Consider the following 16,522-nt stretch of genomic DNA (forward strand, 5'->3'; position numbering starts at 1 on the left):
GAATCCATTCATGAATATAAATCCAAGACAGACCTAAAAAAAATCGATTTTTTTAATGAATGAGTTTTCTCGATGCTATGAAAAATCGATTTCTAATCGAATCTCTTATGACATGTACTCATGACAAATGTATAATATATAAGGAATATGATACTTCTACAACTATTTATTATTATTGTACATATGAGATAATAGAGATAACTTTATATTCACATCAGTCCACATGGTCTGTTCGCCTGTTCAAATAGCCGCCAGATTATGGCACGGTGCTCCGAGAAGTTTATTAAAGATGGGTCCGCTCGAAAGTGCCAAGAAAATTGCGGCTCATAAAGCCGTGAACGAATATGTCCAGGTAAACTGATTTAATTAAAAAGATTGTATATAATTAATCAGTTATGAGGTTATATTAATATTCCAGTGAATCGTTTTTCAGAATAACACTGTGATTGGAATCGGTAGTGGATCCACTGTGATTTATGCTATTCAAAGACTTGGTAATGATGACGTTTCTTTTATCATATAATTATTTGAAAATTATTTTATTTCAGAATGGTATATTTTGAACATTACGATATTTAATTAGTTATCAATCAGTTTTAATATTAATCTAACATTCTTATTTCTGCAAGAAAACATTCAACGTACATTGTATGTTGTACGTATTAATAAAACCATATAAAAAGTTATTCTATTACTATTTATATATTAAATTTTCTGTGCACCAATATGTCTTTATAAAAAAACATGTATACAGGGAAAATCCATTTCTTGATTTATGTATATATATGTATAAAGTCATTTCTCTAAAATAAATGATTCAATGAATGCAATGTACAATGCGATACGTTGGTGTTGATAGCTGTGGTAAAAGATTATTTTCCTACTTTTAATTTAATTTTAAAATTTAAACTCTGATATTACAGTATATTTTATGCATTATTCTCTGGATTGTTTTATTGAAAAACATATGACGCTAAATTAACATTTGACCTTTTCATCAATAGCGTCAGCATATTTTTTTATTCTTATTACACATCATATAAAATTCCATGTGTTAGATTAAGTTTTTTATATAATTTGTAATAATACTTTATTTTTTGTATTGAATAAAATATAGCTGTTACATTTAAAATTTTATATATATAATAAATATGCACATAACAATTTTGCTTTTAGCTGAACGTGTCAAGGAAGAAGGACTCAATGTAGTCTGTGTTCCTACATCATTTCAAGCTCGTCAACTTATATTAGATAATCATCTAACTTTAGGCAATTTAGAAACTCATCCAAAGGTAATTCTGAAATATTTTTCCTATATTATATTTTTTATTATATATATTTATAAATATGATTGTAATATGGTTACAGCTGGACTGTGCAATCGATGGGGCAGATGAAGTTGATGCTGAATTGAATCTCATTAAAGGTGGTGGAGGATGTTTATTACAAGAAAAAATTATTGTTTCCTGTGCGCAACAGTTTGTTGTCATAGCAGATTATACGTAAGCATAATCTTTACTTCAATATTATATTCACAAATTATGTAATAATATAATTTCTTTATATATTTTACATTTCAGAAAAAACTCACAAAAACTTGGCGAGCAATATAAGAAAGGAATTCCTATTGAAGTAGTTCCTATGGCATATGTGCCGATTCAAGATAGAATTGAAAGAACATATGGAGGATCTGCAAAAATTAGAATGGCTCTGGCAAAAGTTGTAAGTATATGTTTTTATTACTGAAATTTTTAAATCAACAATAATATGTAGATAAATAATATATACATAATTTATATTTTATTTACAGGGCCCGGTAATAACAGATAATGGTAATTTTATCTTGGACTGGCATTTTCCACAAGATATAACTAATTGGGTTAAAATTAATCAAGAAATATCTCTGATACCTGGAGTTATAGAAACTGGTCTATTTATAAATATGGCTGAGAGAGCTTTCTTTGGTATGCCAGATGGTAGCGTGAAGGAACAAAGTTTAAACTTTCCTAAGATTTAATATATGTTACTATGCAAATTACATTTTCTTCAAATCACCTTTGAGCAATAATATTTTGTCTACACAGTGAATCTTATATATATTATCAGCAAAAAATCTTTCGCAACTTTTCTTTGGAATATTAATTTTCATTCTTTACCATATGTATCATTTTAGTTGCATTGTCACTTTTTTATATTCTTGTTTGTTTATATCCCTGTTAATTATATGTCTATTTTACATAAAGACATAATTTTGTGATAGTTTTTTTCACCATCGTATAAATACATTGTAATTATTTTTATAGTTATAATCAAAGAGATAGTTTACATCTTCAAGATAAATTGCTCAACATTCATGTTTTGTAACAATGAAATAAGCATTGTTTTATATGAAATATTATTTTATATTATATATGTGAAATATATTATACAATGTGTTTGAAATATAATATATAATTATAAAACAACGCTTCGAATAAAATGTACATACACATTTTTACAAAATATATTTTTTTATATAGTTTTTTATGCGTCTAAAGAGATAAATGAAGATTTTATGTAAAAAATAATATTTATTCGGATTTTATGTATTAGTTTACATATCTCTTAGGTTATTTATGTATATAATTTTTCAAAATTTTTCAATTTTTTTTGCTATTGTATTGAATAGATGAGAAAATACAGTACCAACTGTATTTTTAGAAATGTTATGATAGATTAGGTTAAAGAAAACAAACTTTAACTATTACTATTACTAACTTTAACTTGTATTATTTTTCATTCATAATGATTAATTTTTAAAACTCTATGCATAAAAAATTTAAAGATATATTGCAGAAGGAGAAAAAAAAATATATATATATATACACTTATGTAAAGTATCATCGATATATCATTAAATATCATTTATCACAAAAAATAAATCGCCCGAACAGGGACTCGAACCCTGGACCCTCAGATTAAAAGTCTGATGCTCTACCGACTGAGCTATCCGGGCGAACTTGAAAACTGTGTCGCTAATATTGTATTGCTACTTTCACTCACAAACAATTGTAAAATGATATGTATATATATATATTTTTTTTTTTACAATTATATATATACATAGAACATGACAATTAGTATTGTGATTTCTCTAAATGATATTTATATATATTATGTCATAATGTATAATCCCATACAGCACAGAATATTGCCGCAATATTACTTCAATGTTCTGCGCTGTATGGGATAGGGACTGATAATAAAATGCAAAAAATTCCCCGATAGGAAAATTGTGAAAACATTTTACCATAATGACATCATGACTTGAGAAAAAATTTCTCCACAATTGCACTAATAAATGATTCGCCATATCGTTATTATTTTATTGAAATACTATTAAGAAATTAATTGCAAACAGTTATTAATATTTTAAAAGATCAATATTTTTACAGCTATTTTACATCTATTTTTTAAAATATATTCATATAATTGCAAATCAACAAATTTCATGCAAGATTTTGTCATATAATTTTATAAATATTTTCCTATCGAGATTTAATATTGATATAGATTTATAGATGATAGGAGGAGAGAGGTGTTATTTATATTGATGATATAATTATAGGCTGTTCTTCAGATTTTATTTTACATAAAAATAACTAACAAAAATTGATTGATAGCAATCTATTTTTTTATGAAATTATAAATTAGAAATTGAGAAATTGTTTTTAAATCTTTGCTATTTTATCATATTGTTTATATTCATTTTATTTCTCTTTTAATTCTCTAATGTCGGGTAAAATTAATTTTTTGAGAAATAAAAAATTTTATATTCCAAATTTAAGAGATTAATATTATATATATATCTTTATTAAAATTGCACTCTATTTTGAATTCGATATTTATTTCCGCAATAGCTTAGTAAATGCTTGAGAATCGTCTTATGAGTATTTACATATAACGTAGACTGCTATAAGTATATGTATTTATCTTCTCTTTTATGTGAGATAGTTATATATGTTCTATATTTTGCATAAGCGGTACATCTCTTATTCATAAGTATTATCCAGTAAATGCAAGGAGCAGTACTGATTTACTGTCTTGCGTTAACTTTAGTGCTAACAGCATTTATACCTATCATAAATTAAACATCGTTATTTATTTCAATAAAGCAATAGCTTTTCACATTATTTAATTATATCAACTATATAACTATATAATTATATATATATATATTTACATAAAGAAGAATTTCTTTTAATATTTAATTATACATTTTTGAAAGATATATATATATATATATATCTTTCAAAAATGTATAATTAAGTATTAAGAGAAATTCTTCTTGAAATAAATTATGAATATGTAAATATATTATGGATATGTGATTGCGAAATGAATAATATTGTCAGACAGTTATGAAATTTAGCTCGTTCTTCTTGTCAACTTTTTTGCAGTTTTCGAATATTTATCGTCGCGTCAGATAAGTATGTAATCGAAAATTTTAGCGAAAGAAAAATAAGAAATAATGGACAACCATTGGCGAACTAGGTTGAACGATCTAATCGTAACTCAGCGGGCTCTGATGTGGGAACGATGTAAGTACTTAAGCTTGACTGTTTTTCCTATGATTTTTACACGAGGACTCTTACCCGGCCGACTTGTTATAGTTAGACCGACTTCGCTTCCTGGCATCGATTTAATCTACATTAATCCTCAGTTCCGATTACTTCACTTTTGACCTTTTTTGCATAGTTCAAGTTTTTATTTATTGTTAGCAAATACTCGATAAAAACTATAGTATGAAATGCTGGAAGGAGGCATACATTAATAATGCATTTACATTGATGATTCAGCGTTCATATAAGATTCAAGTAAAACGTTTATTATTTGCTTATGAAAATTGAGATACTAAATATGCATCTTTTTTATTTTTAATTTGCACCTAATTATCTAGAAATCTAGAAAATATACAAATCAATATATGATACAGCAATATATATGTATATGTGTGTATAAAATATATATGTAATTATATTATATATATACAACTATTAAAATATAATTATTTGTAAAATGCTATTTATAAAATTTATGTAACGAAATCTCTATCTAACCATTTTTTCTGTTTATGATGTAGTCTATATTATGTATAATGTTGCAGTGACGTTGGTACAGCGTGGACAGAGTTGATTCAATTTTAAAAATTCGTAGACTAATATTTCACTTTAATGTTAATTTTTCATGTATAAAGGAATGACTTCGTTATTTATAATGTTATTTATACGCATACATGATGCCCCATTTCAACCGCATTAAATTTTAATGATAATCTCTTTGATAATTTTGAGTGAATTTTTGTGAACGAAATGGTCTTCCTTTGTAAAGGAAGTCGTTATTTGCAATGCAATTTTTTAACTCACAACTCATTAAGTATTTTCATAATTACATATAAAATTAAAATTGTATTAATGCAACGTGTTCACTTGAATATGTAAATGAAAAATAAGGTTTTGTTATTTGCTCACGTGTGTAAAATTTCATGTGAAAAATGCTTTCTTCTAAATGCTCAATTCAAATCTATTAATGTTTCAAAATTTTTAAATTGTATTGATTCTAAATTGGTCAAAAAATTTGATATCAAAATTTAATGCAATTAGAACAAATATATTATATATTTTATATCAAGTATTTACGCTTAATAAAACGTTGACCGTGAAAAATAAATTAAAAATAGAAATGCAATCGAGATTAAAATTGATTAAATAAAAAAATAGAAAACAAATTCAAGAAAAATGATATTTCAATATGGTATAGTAATAAAGTTTAAAAATGTAATATTTTGAAATAACGTTCAAAATTAAATTATATTTCGAAATAATTAATACGTTATATTTATACTGACGCATGTTATGTACTCTCAACAATTTATTTGTACAATACACACATCGATTTTTATTTTGTACATTCTTTCAATATATAATCCAATTTCTATAGAGTACGTGCTATATGAAAAAAAAAATGTATCAATCGTTATTGTATTGCAACAGATTTAGATGCCGTCTATTAAATTGTTTTATGATCTGCAATTATATAGTATCATAACGAAGTGCAAGAACAAAAATTCTCTCATACACAATACACAGTAAAATAGTAAGATGTCAATATATTGTTGAAATTTCATGTGACCCATGACAACTTATGATCCGTGAATCTTAAGGAGCAACATGTATTGGATCTGCCTAAGGAATTGCATAAGATGCATATCCCGTGAATAGTCACGAAGTCATAGTTATAATCTATAGCGGAAAATTATGAACTAAGAGAGTTATGCAAATATATCTTCTAACAAGAAAAATGGAAAATAATTTAATATTTTCCGATAAATAGAAGTTATATATCTTTCTTAAATACAGAAAAAATACTCTTCTTCCCTTTCTTTTTCTCTCTATCTCTTAGAAAAGAATAAGATAGCTTACAATTAGATGCGGCTAATTATTTAATGCTTACATGTATTAGAAAATCAAAATAAAAATTTAATTTATTTACATATATTTTTTTCTTAAAGAGAAAATAAGAAAGAAAGAGAGAAAGTTTTCATATTTTAAAAATTATATTTTGATAATTAAGAAATGACCATTATTATATATTAATACTACATATTTTATCTTCTTTTTTCTGTAGTCTCTAACTGTGTTTCTGTGCATTCCTAACATAATTCAACAATCAAAAAGGAGGATTTTTCTCTCGGAAGGATAAGTTAAAAAAGTCACCTACGAAGTCTAAATGCATCCTTGGTAAAGAACAGTATTTTGAGATATGAAATATGATCGTCGCCCGCGCATTTGCGGTCATGCGTTCTTCAGACTTGCATTCATCCCCGTGGCGTTTATCGCAATGGAGGGGTTAACGGGGTTTGTATTTGAAGAGCAGCCGCGCGATTTTGTCCCTCAAACGAGAGAGAGAAGCCACGGCTTCAACCGCGCGTGACAACTTTTGCAAATAAACGTGGAATCCGTATTGATAGTAAATTAAGAACGTAATTATTGTCGAAAAGGTATCATTCCAGAGGTGCGCTTCAGAATATTGAATACCAAGATTTCAAAAATTTCTCGACTAAAAAATCTCGATATGAAGGTAATATATATATTTCCTTCTCGTAACAAATATATAAATTATTAAATTCGATTTTACATATATAGTGATTGATTTTATTGATTTTATACAATTTTGTTCTCTATTCTTAGAAATATAATATAATATATTTTAATAAAGAATGTGTGTGTGTGCCATAATTCTTGAGATTTTAATATATTTATAATTTTTTAAATATATATAATATTTCTTTAGAAATATATATTTTATATTAATGTATATATAAATTAAAATGCATATATCTAAATATTTATAGAAATTTATTTCTTTACGAAGATTCTACAAAATGTTTTTTGTTATAAAATTTTATTTTTTTTGTTATAGATTTTTATTATAAAACGTGTAGAAAATATAGAATTTAATATATTAATATATTTTTTTAAAGTAGATTTTATACAAATGATACAAAATCTGGTAATAAATCTGGTAATAATACGTTTATATAAAAAATGCACATACAGTATGTACAAAATAACTTACAATAAATTAGAATAGGTTTATTATTTCATGTTTTTGCAAATGCCTGCAGTTCTTTTAATTACTAAAGTTATTATTTTATATATATATATATATATATATATATATATATATATTCATATGTATATATAAATTTAAACACTTATGTGCAATAGCATCTGATTATTTTAATCAAATATATAGATTTAAATGCATAATAATGCAGTAATAATTGTTTTCTCATCGAATATAAATTTATATAAAATAATAATATATATCAGTTTCAATATAAAAGATCTTTTCAATTAAAATGACTAAGGAAGATATGTTAAATTTTAAATATGTAGATAGACAGTAGACAAAGAAAAAGAGATAAATTTTTTTCGAATAATTAAAGGAAAGTTATATTTTTTAATGGAAAATCTAATTTGTAACTATTACATTTAACATTATTTTCAAAAAATAATAATATATAATATACTTTAATAATATTGTAGTTAAAACAACATTATACTGGTTAAGGATGTTTTGTATGTACAATCCCAGCAAAAAGTAGCTGAAAATCAATATTGACGAATATATCCACTTTTGGCGTATTTTGAGTATGAGAAATTGCGTGGAATATTACAATTTGATTAATTTAATAATTTGTCATGTCTCTGGCGAGCGTGAAATGTGACAACGTAATTTTTCGTAAGTTGGCCGGACTTCGCGCTCTACACACGAAGCCTATACTGCTTATATCAGTCGATGGCTTATACGCATTTGTAGGTTGACAGATTTTCAGAAATTGCTCGAGGTGTAAGGTTAGTTCGTATATATATATTAGTATTTTTTCGCAATTTGCTCTAAGTATACAGCTTCAACATGCTTCGGCACTATTCCCGTCTCTCTCATTCTTCTCAGCCGAGTACGATGTTGCCAAACTTTCACAGAGAATTTCGCCTTGTGTCAGATACATTGCTAATTTAATTGAATTATATTTAATATCTTTTTAACCAGTTAGTACTTGTATAATATTATTTGACCAAATATTTCCTCTGTATCTAAACTACACTTTTGCAAATTTTAAACAAATTCTGAATATTATTTCCATGTATTTTTGTCATTTAAATCGACATGGTTATACGTTTCCCATAAGAACACATGTTAATTCGGTGCAAATTAAAATCCTTATAACTTGTGAACGCTTTAGTGAATCGATTTAAAAATTGTACTAAAGATTCTAAACATATGTAAGAACATTCTGTACAATTTTCATTAAATTCTCAATATTTTGAAAATAGGTACAAAACATCCTTAAAAATATGCAATTATTTGAACGTAACTGCTGTAATATATTATTAGAATAATGTTTAACATATGGCTATGTGTGTCGCGCGCGACGCTTCCACTATAAAATTATAAAGATTTCCAAAAATTTTTAAAAGAACAACAATATCGAATATACTAATAATAATGATTTATTATTCTAATAATGATTTAAATTATATTTTATTTTGTCATTTTTATATTATACAAATCGATTGCTGAGAAATTCGCTTGAACTACATTAAAATATATGTTTATGCGAGGAAAATCATTATTGATTGTTTTTGTTAAGTTAATTAAAGGAAATCAAGTGTGTTTTGTACGGCGTGACAAATAATGTCATAACTTCGCTAATTATTAATTAAACATTGTGTAAATTGATCTAGAATACCTAAGCAGCTTAACAGTCGGATTTACGGACTCTATGCAATGCTTATATAACGTAAATATTTGTTGCAAACGATTCATATAAATGCACCGCTTATTTCATTATTTTTATTATATTCACAACATTATTATAAAAAATATAGAAATAATTTTGCATTTGTTGACTCCTTCTTTTGTTCCACAGATTACTGAATATCTTTGTTGCATGCTGGCTTGCATGTCTCTACTGAAGATGGTAAATACTGAAGTTTCGAAAGAAAAGGTAAGACAGATTTGAACGAATTTGTATTTGTTCAATGCATTTTATAAAAATATATTTCCTCTTTTAACCAATTACCAGAAAAATTTTTTAAATTTTGTAAAATATGACAGAAATATCACCAGATTGTAAAATATGACAAAATTATTATTCATTTATATAATTATTTTGTAAAATATGACAGAATTAGAGAGTGCTAGAGTGTATTCTTGTTTATATCTTCAAGATGTAAAATCTCTTGAACACATAAATTATTTAATAGAATCTATCTATATTTGAGGATTACTCGAATTTTACATTTTGAAAAAAAAAACATCTCTACGAATGCAATTGATACAATTCATTTTAGTTCGAACGACAGCTTCTAGACGCCCTTATGATGGAGAATACAATCAAGCCAAAGAGACCGTTTTGCAATGCTTTTACGGGTAAGACGTAATTTCAATTTTTTAGCAATTAATATTAATTTACAAATATTATAAAACAATTTTTGTGTATGTAGCATAACACAAATATACCGTAATATTAAATATCTTCCAACAATTGAAACTTTTTTGCTAGTTTTTATATGAAAATAGTTGTATTGAAAATATAATAAATTATAAAACAGCATATGCTTTTAAACTATAATAAATAAAATTTTAGTAATTGATTTTAGTAATTGAGTATTTTCGATCTCTCGTAGGATGTGGCAGATTTGTTTCGGAAGAAAAAAGAGAAGAAAAGAAAGAACCACGTATTTCTACGTTGCTTCATTTACTCAGAACGCTCCTGAATACCTCTAAGCAAAACACTTGGAATACGATTGATCGTGAGAATTATCAATTGCAACAGATGCCACAAGTTTATGTCTCGAATCGGATGCCTCTACGTGACAGACAGGAAAGTTAATTTTGACGAATACAACTTGACGTTCGAGTGTCGCCAATATTTCTCTAACACAAATGGGACTATATAGATATTTTTATTTTTAAGTGTATATTATTTGTTAATATTCACTTACAATATCAATATCAAATATATTCGATAAAAATTATGTTAAAATAATATCATTTAATTTTATATAACTAAAATTCGGAAAATTATCTCTTTTTAAACTCTCGAAAACACGAATGTGATTATATTTCTTTGCAGGGTTTTATTATATCCCTTTGTTTTGCTTTATTCACTTACGACATCTATATCTCGATATGACTTAATATTTATTATATTTATTTTCATTTATGGTTTCTAGTCATTAAACAAATGTAAATGAAAGAATTATTATAATTATGTGACTACATTTTTAAAATTTTTCCTACAACTTTTAGGAGAATTTCATTGCTACAAATGTAATGTCCATGAAAATATATAAACGTAAATATATAAACCAAAATATTGATGCTAGTTAGAATAGAATTAGAAATCTTTATTAAATATTTATTTATTTATAGAAGTCTTTGTAAATGATTATACATTTATTTGTATGTACCTTATCTCTTTAAATAGCAGAATCTTAATTAATTTATTGTTAGTAAATCAGATATTTCTTAAATAATTGTTAAATTGGATCTGATTGGTATTCAATAAATCCTATAAAACCTGTTACCTAGGTAATTAATATTTAAAATAACGATTAATTTATTTTTTCTTTTTAATTTTTTAAAATAAATCATAAGACATATTTTTTTAATAATAACAAAGCATATATTTATCGCATAACAAATGTTATTTTCTGACAATTAGCTTTACCTCAAATAATCTGTAGATAAATATTAAGTTTTATTAGCACACTTCCATTCCACATGTATCTTGTATTTCTTGAATATCGTTGAGATATGAATGGTTTTGATTGAATAACATGTCTGGAGATACTCAGTCCGACACATTCTGGATTATCTGCCTTTCTCGCAGGCCTACCCCAGAAATTTTCAGTGCAAAGTGTAGCCGGATCCCAAATTCGAGATCGTCGATCTTCGCGTATGTCTTCCAGAGAATGATCCAAAACCTATCGAACATTATATCGGTAATCGCATTTAATTAATTAATTTTATTATATTATTATTATATATTATAATTAATTTTATTATATATTATTATTATATTCTAGAGAATGATTATTGAGTTCATATTTATTTCTTCAATAGTATGATTATTATTGAAGAAATAAAATTCTCATTATTTTAAATGAGAAAAGTATTAAAAAATGTTATATATATATATATATATATATATATATATATATATATATATATATATATATATTTCTTTACATTCAAAAGTTAAGTATATGTAATCTGTAACATTTATAAATCCAATACAATAAAAAAACATACGAAGTCATAACTTGTTTTGAATTCGATTACATTAAAATATTTTGTCTGAGCCTGTCCCTCGATAGTCTTTCGTATGCAACCGTGATGAGGATTCAGTACGACATCTCAACGCAATTCTTCTTGTTTTTTCTCTATTGAGAGACTACCTGTCCGCAAACTCTTTCTCTTTTGTACTTCGCGCAATTGCATTACCCATAATCCCTTGTGAAATTTTATTTTACTCGCCACTTTCATTGTTATGCCTTTACATACCTCGAGGCGAATCCTGTGTGGAAAAGGCCATGCGAGAACAGCATCATAACGGCCGTGTGTCAATCCGACTCCCACAAAAATCGTACCATCGGGAAAATATTTCGGCGAGATTTTCAGATACATGGCATAACTGTTTCGACCTACGTAAAAAGTAGGGCTACGCATCGAGCGGCCAGTTTGCCAGTTTATTAGCATTTCGTCAAAGTTTTTTACTTGCCAATAATAGACGAATGTACTTGCCGGACCTGTAGATAAGAGTTACTTATTAATTTTGAATTTTTACTTTTGATAGCCTTATATTAATGTAATATATTAATATAACATTTGACAGTCTTCTCTTTAACTTTTATATAAAGATTTTTATGATATGTATTATCAAATAATATATTTTTTAATGTATCTCTAAAGTCATTTTTTCAACATCAAGAATTTTAATTGTGGAAATTTTAATTGTAAAGTTAACTAAAAAATCCAAAATTGCTAAATTAAGACGAAAAAAAACTAACTAAAGAAATTAATTAAGCTTCAAATAACAAAATCTTTTTTTTTTAGTAAATTTGAAGTAAATTTTGCTTAACAATATAATTTGAGAAGTTTGACTATGGCAAATCATTAAGATTACAGGCTAATTTAAAATCAAATATCTTAAATATTAAACAACGACAATCAAATATTTTAAATATTAAACATTTAATCAGTTAGACTATTAAGCTTTTACTAAAAAATCTATTTAAAGATATTAAATTTTTTTATTAAATTGATATGCAACATGTGTGTGTGTTAATTTTTAAATAATTATATTCATAATACGAAAATAATTTTTTATAAAACGATATTGATCAATATATTAGTCGCAACCACATATATTTATTCATGGATGATATCTAATAATTAATATTTCAAATTATCAAATATATTAACAATTGAAATCTAACAATATAATTATTTAGTAGCAATTGTATTATGGCTTTTACATATTTCTCAGTGGATTACATAATATTTTTACTATTTAAACGCAACAGAGAGATAATAACGCAGAGTTAATCGTATACTGCAACACGAAATAAAACTCAATACTTTGTTACACCATTCATTACGATTGAATCATGTTTATCCCGACTAAGCTTTAGTTTTGTCACGTGCGCGTTGGGCAAGGCGAACTTTCCGCCTCCAACAGATCCACATTTGCATGAAACCACATATCTCTTACATATAAATGCTTAGCTTAGATTCGAAAGTAACAATGCATATTATGCAAGAAATACAAGAATTCTACATACGTAAAATCCGTATTGTATTTTTGGTCATTATTCTAGAATGATATTTATGTTATACGTTGACGCATGCAAAGTTAAAATATCATGTTTTGTAATTAATTTTAATTTTTTAGAAAGATTGATTATACATTTTGTTTTTAATTAATTGATAAGCGACTGAAGATGAAATTAATTTAGTTTTCCATGCTAAGCTTTTAGAATGTAATCAAATTACAAAAACTGCTTGTTTAAAATTCAGAATTTTAATTCAAATTTTGATTATAACATTTTATATTAAATGTTAAATTTTAGAATAAATGATAGTTTGATTTATATTTAAGAAAAATGCTATTATAAATTTCGCTAATATGTGTAAATTGTTTCTTGTAAAGTTAATTTCAATAATTGATATAAAATATATAGAATAAATTAATATATAGAAATTAATATATATAGAAATTAATATATAGAATAAAAGAATTAATTTTTGATTTTTTTTGAGATATGTTATATTATACATTGCAGTGATTATAAAATTATTTTTTAGTCACCAAGTTTATTTGCGTACAGAACTAATATCACATACACATTCATATATGTGTTGTAGAATTCAATATGGTAGCAGAAGCACTTGCAAAGTTTTGAGAACTTTAGACCCACCAGTTGCTGAAGAACTACTTTGTGTTTAGCTAAGAGCATAAAGCTAACTTCAGACTACTGCTATTATAAACTGTATATCAATAAACGCATGTTTTTCTTTGTCATTAGAAATTTTCAAAAATTAATACATATAATAACCTTAATTTTTCTCTTCTTACAAATGTGTACTAAAATTAATTCATTGTAATTGCACTAACCATTTGATGTTGATAAATTTTGTATGGTATTGTTGAATTTATCGATTTCATCTTGTCTGGGTGATAAATAATCATTGGATATTCCATCATAAAGATTAGTGTTTTGTATATTTTTTAGATAATTTGGCTGCTGCTCCAAAATGTTATAAAGTATCCATTTAATATCCGCAAGTTCCTTAATGAATTTTTTTTCTAGTCTTGCAAACTTTTCATCCATTGTCTCTGGAAGCACATGTTTTTATAAATTAGTATTAACTTCCCGTGTGTGTTAAGGGCAGAATTATTTTATTTTAATAAAAAAAATGTAATCCCTTCTAAAGTTCAATTTTCTGCATTGAGTAGAAAATATAATTATTTTTACTTAAATTTATTTTTACTTAAATTAATTTTTTCTTCTATTAAATTCCAGAAGTTGAGACTCTTTATACGTACAATATTATTCTATATATTTTAATTTTTCTTTTTTATCTGATATCATATATTAAAACAAGCTTAGAAAATCGTAAAGATTTTAACGCAATGCATAAAGTATATATATATTTCGTATATTAATCCAATAATATATTTAATATTGATTTTGACATTTACTTACTTGCCTTACACGCTCCGGTGAGCACTGTTGTAACAGTGGCACGTGCGTTCGCGATCACATCTTCTGTTGTAATCTTACAAACAGTATGTTGCATTTCCGTGACATCGTCGTTGGTAACATTGGCCTCAATCACAGCTAAAAATTGCAGTAAGATGCATCGCAGATAGATCTATATTTATTAGTGAGCAACACATAAAAGAAAGTAACTTAGTCAAAAAGATTTAATTAAAAAGTGTTGTATATCGATAGAAATTTATTTTTTAAAATTACAAATATATGCATATTACAAATTTATGTATATTTTAAAATTAGAGATTGCAAACATTAAATTATTAAATATACCATATTACTATTATTATTTTTCTTAACGTGTTTTTGTGTTTTTTCTGTTTTTATTCACTTTTATTTTAAATTATTACGAATTAAGTGATTAAGTTTTATTATTTGATATAAATGTATTGTTATATATTATGCATATACAATCTTTTCCATCTTAAAATTTGTAATCAAACCATTTTTGAATAAGATAAATATAAAAAAAACGTTTATAATAAAGAATATAATTGCTATTTATAATTCTATCATTAGCATCAAGTTTTAATTAACTTTGTAAATTTAAAATTGAATTAGTTGTTAATGTTTAAATTTTCCTTTAAGGTTTATAAGTCGATTTATAACACAATAATAAGATTAAATTTTCAGATTAAAATCATGTTCCATCACATCGATTCTAATTGAAAAATGAAATAACTAAAATAAAAAATGTTTCGCACTTACGCATTTTTTGCAAAGATTCACTCAAACCACTGCCACATATCATATAGAATGCACCGAGATAAAACAATGTTATAAAGTAATGTATGATTGTCGACATTTTATCGCAACATTATAAACAGAACGTTGTAAATCGTGTACCAAAATTAAAATGGTTCGACTCTGAACCACGGTATGGCTTCGACTCACTCTCTTAAAAATAGATTTTATCTTTTTCCCATCCGATGAAAACGCAACGAAGAAAAGTTATGTAATGTAGAAATAAAATATTTCATTACATGTATGTTTAATAAAGATTAATTCTTATTGCGTGACTTATATGTAGAATTGCATTTTTTCAATAATAATATTTTGGTATGACATTTTTATGTTCAATATTTCAACTAATTTTTTTAAACACATTTTTAATTAAATAAATAAATATTTAAAATAAAATATATTTATTTAAAGAACCAAAAAGTTGAATAATTTATAAACAAAAAGTTTTCCTTATTAAATGATTTATAAATTAAGAAGAAAAGAATAGAGGAGAAAAGAAAAATAAGTAAACAAATTGTTGCATAAGAAATAAAACATTAAAAATGTAGAAAATGTATATGTATATATAGATTTATTTTCTCTCAATAAAAAGACAATATATTAGGGCAGCATTAAATTTCATTAAAGAATTGACTAATATATTAATTTTTAAATAATATTTTGAATTTATGATAATATATTATTTTTATATATTTGAATATTAAATTATTTTTTTATACATTTCTAATAAAATAATTGAGATAAATTGGTAAGTTAATATTTAAAAAAATACAAATCTTTTTGTTAAATTAAATAATATATGCAAATAGTACTTATACGAATTATAAATTACTTTCGCAATTATACACACACACACACACACACATATACAGGGTGATTCATATAAA

The 16,522-nt window shown here is 25.1% G+C and overlaps 3 protein-coding genes and 1 non-coding gene across 7 annotated transcripts; 2 read left to right on the forward strand and 2 right to left on the reverse strand.

Annotated features, from left to right (window-relative positions):
- Positions 1-108: 108 nt before the first annotated feature.
- Rpi (Ribose-5-phosphate isomerase) lies at positions 109-2,521 on the forward strand. The gene is made up of 6 exons (XM_083096128.1): positions 109-352; positions 434-494; positions 1,177-1,292; positions 1,369-1,502; positions 1,581-1,722; positions 1,811-2,521. Exons 1-6 carry the CDS (start codon positions 224-226, stop codon positions 2,015-2,017), a joined length of 789 nt encoding a protein of 262 aa, XP_082952254.1. The 5' UTR covers positions 109-223; the 3' UTR covers positions 2,018-2,521.
- A 401-nt stretch (positions 2,522-2,922) lies between these two features.
- Trnak-uuu (transfer RNA lysine (anticodon UUU)) lies at positions 2,923-2,995 on the reverse strand. The gene has a single exon. It is a non-coding gene; the product is annotated as a tRNA-Lys (tRNA).
- A 3,869-nt stretch (positions 2,996-6,864) lies between these two features.
- LOC145970562 (uncharacterized) lies at positions 6,865-10,720 on the forward strand. Of its 3 annotated transcripts, none has more exons than XM_083097419.1 (4): positions 6,865-7,119; positions 9,476-9,553; positions 9,900-9,978; positions 10,236-10,720. In XM_083097419.1, the coding sequence occupies exons 1-4, from the start codon at positions 7,114-7,116 to the stop codon at positions 10,439-10,441; spliced, it is 369 nt and encodes a 122-aa protein (XP_082953545.1). In that variant the 5' UTR covers positions 6,865-7,113; the 3' UTR covers positions 10,442-10,720. The 3 variants fall into 3 exon arrangements, with proteins under 3 accessions (XP_082953545.1, XP_082953546.1, XP_082953547.1); XM_083097420.1 differs by having other exon boundaries at positions 9,912-9,978; XM_083097421.1 differs by lacking the exon at positions 6,865-7,119 and adding an exon at positions 8,322-8,399.
- Positions 10,721-11,245: 525 nt separating this feature from the next.
- LOC145970276 (TNF receptor-associated factor 6) lies at positions 11,246-15,750 on the reverse strand. Of its 2 annotated transcripts, none has more exons than XM_083096874.1 (5): positions 15,600-15,750; positions 14,823-14,957; positions 14,231-14,452; positions 12,118-12,362; positions 11,246-11,537 (listed from the first exon to the last, which is right to left on the reverse strand). In XM_083096874.1, the coding sequence occupies exons 1-5, from the start codon at positions 15,694-15,696 to the stop codon at positions 11,283-11,285; spliced, it is 954 nt and encodes a 317-aa protein (XP_082953000.1). In that variant the 5' UTR covers positions 15,697-15,750; the 3' UTR covers positions 11,246-11,282. The 2 variants fall into 2 exon arrangements, with proteins under 2 accessions (XP_082953000.1, XP_082953001.1); XM_083096875.1 differs by having other exon boundaries at positions 11,247-11,537; positions 14,823-14,991; positions 15,600-15,687.
- Positions 15,751-16,522: the final 772 nt, after the last annotated feature.

Source organism: Camponotus vicinus, unplaced genomic scaffold, assembly GCF_025532165.1.
Source record: "Camponotus vicinus isolate PSW18456_S1 unplaced genomic scaffold, iyCamVici1.0 SCAF_4, whole genome shotgun sequence".
Classification (NCBI taxonomy): domain Eukaryota; kingdom Metazoa; phylum Arthropoda; class Insecta; order Hymenoptera; family Formicidae; genus Camponotus; species Camponotus vicinus.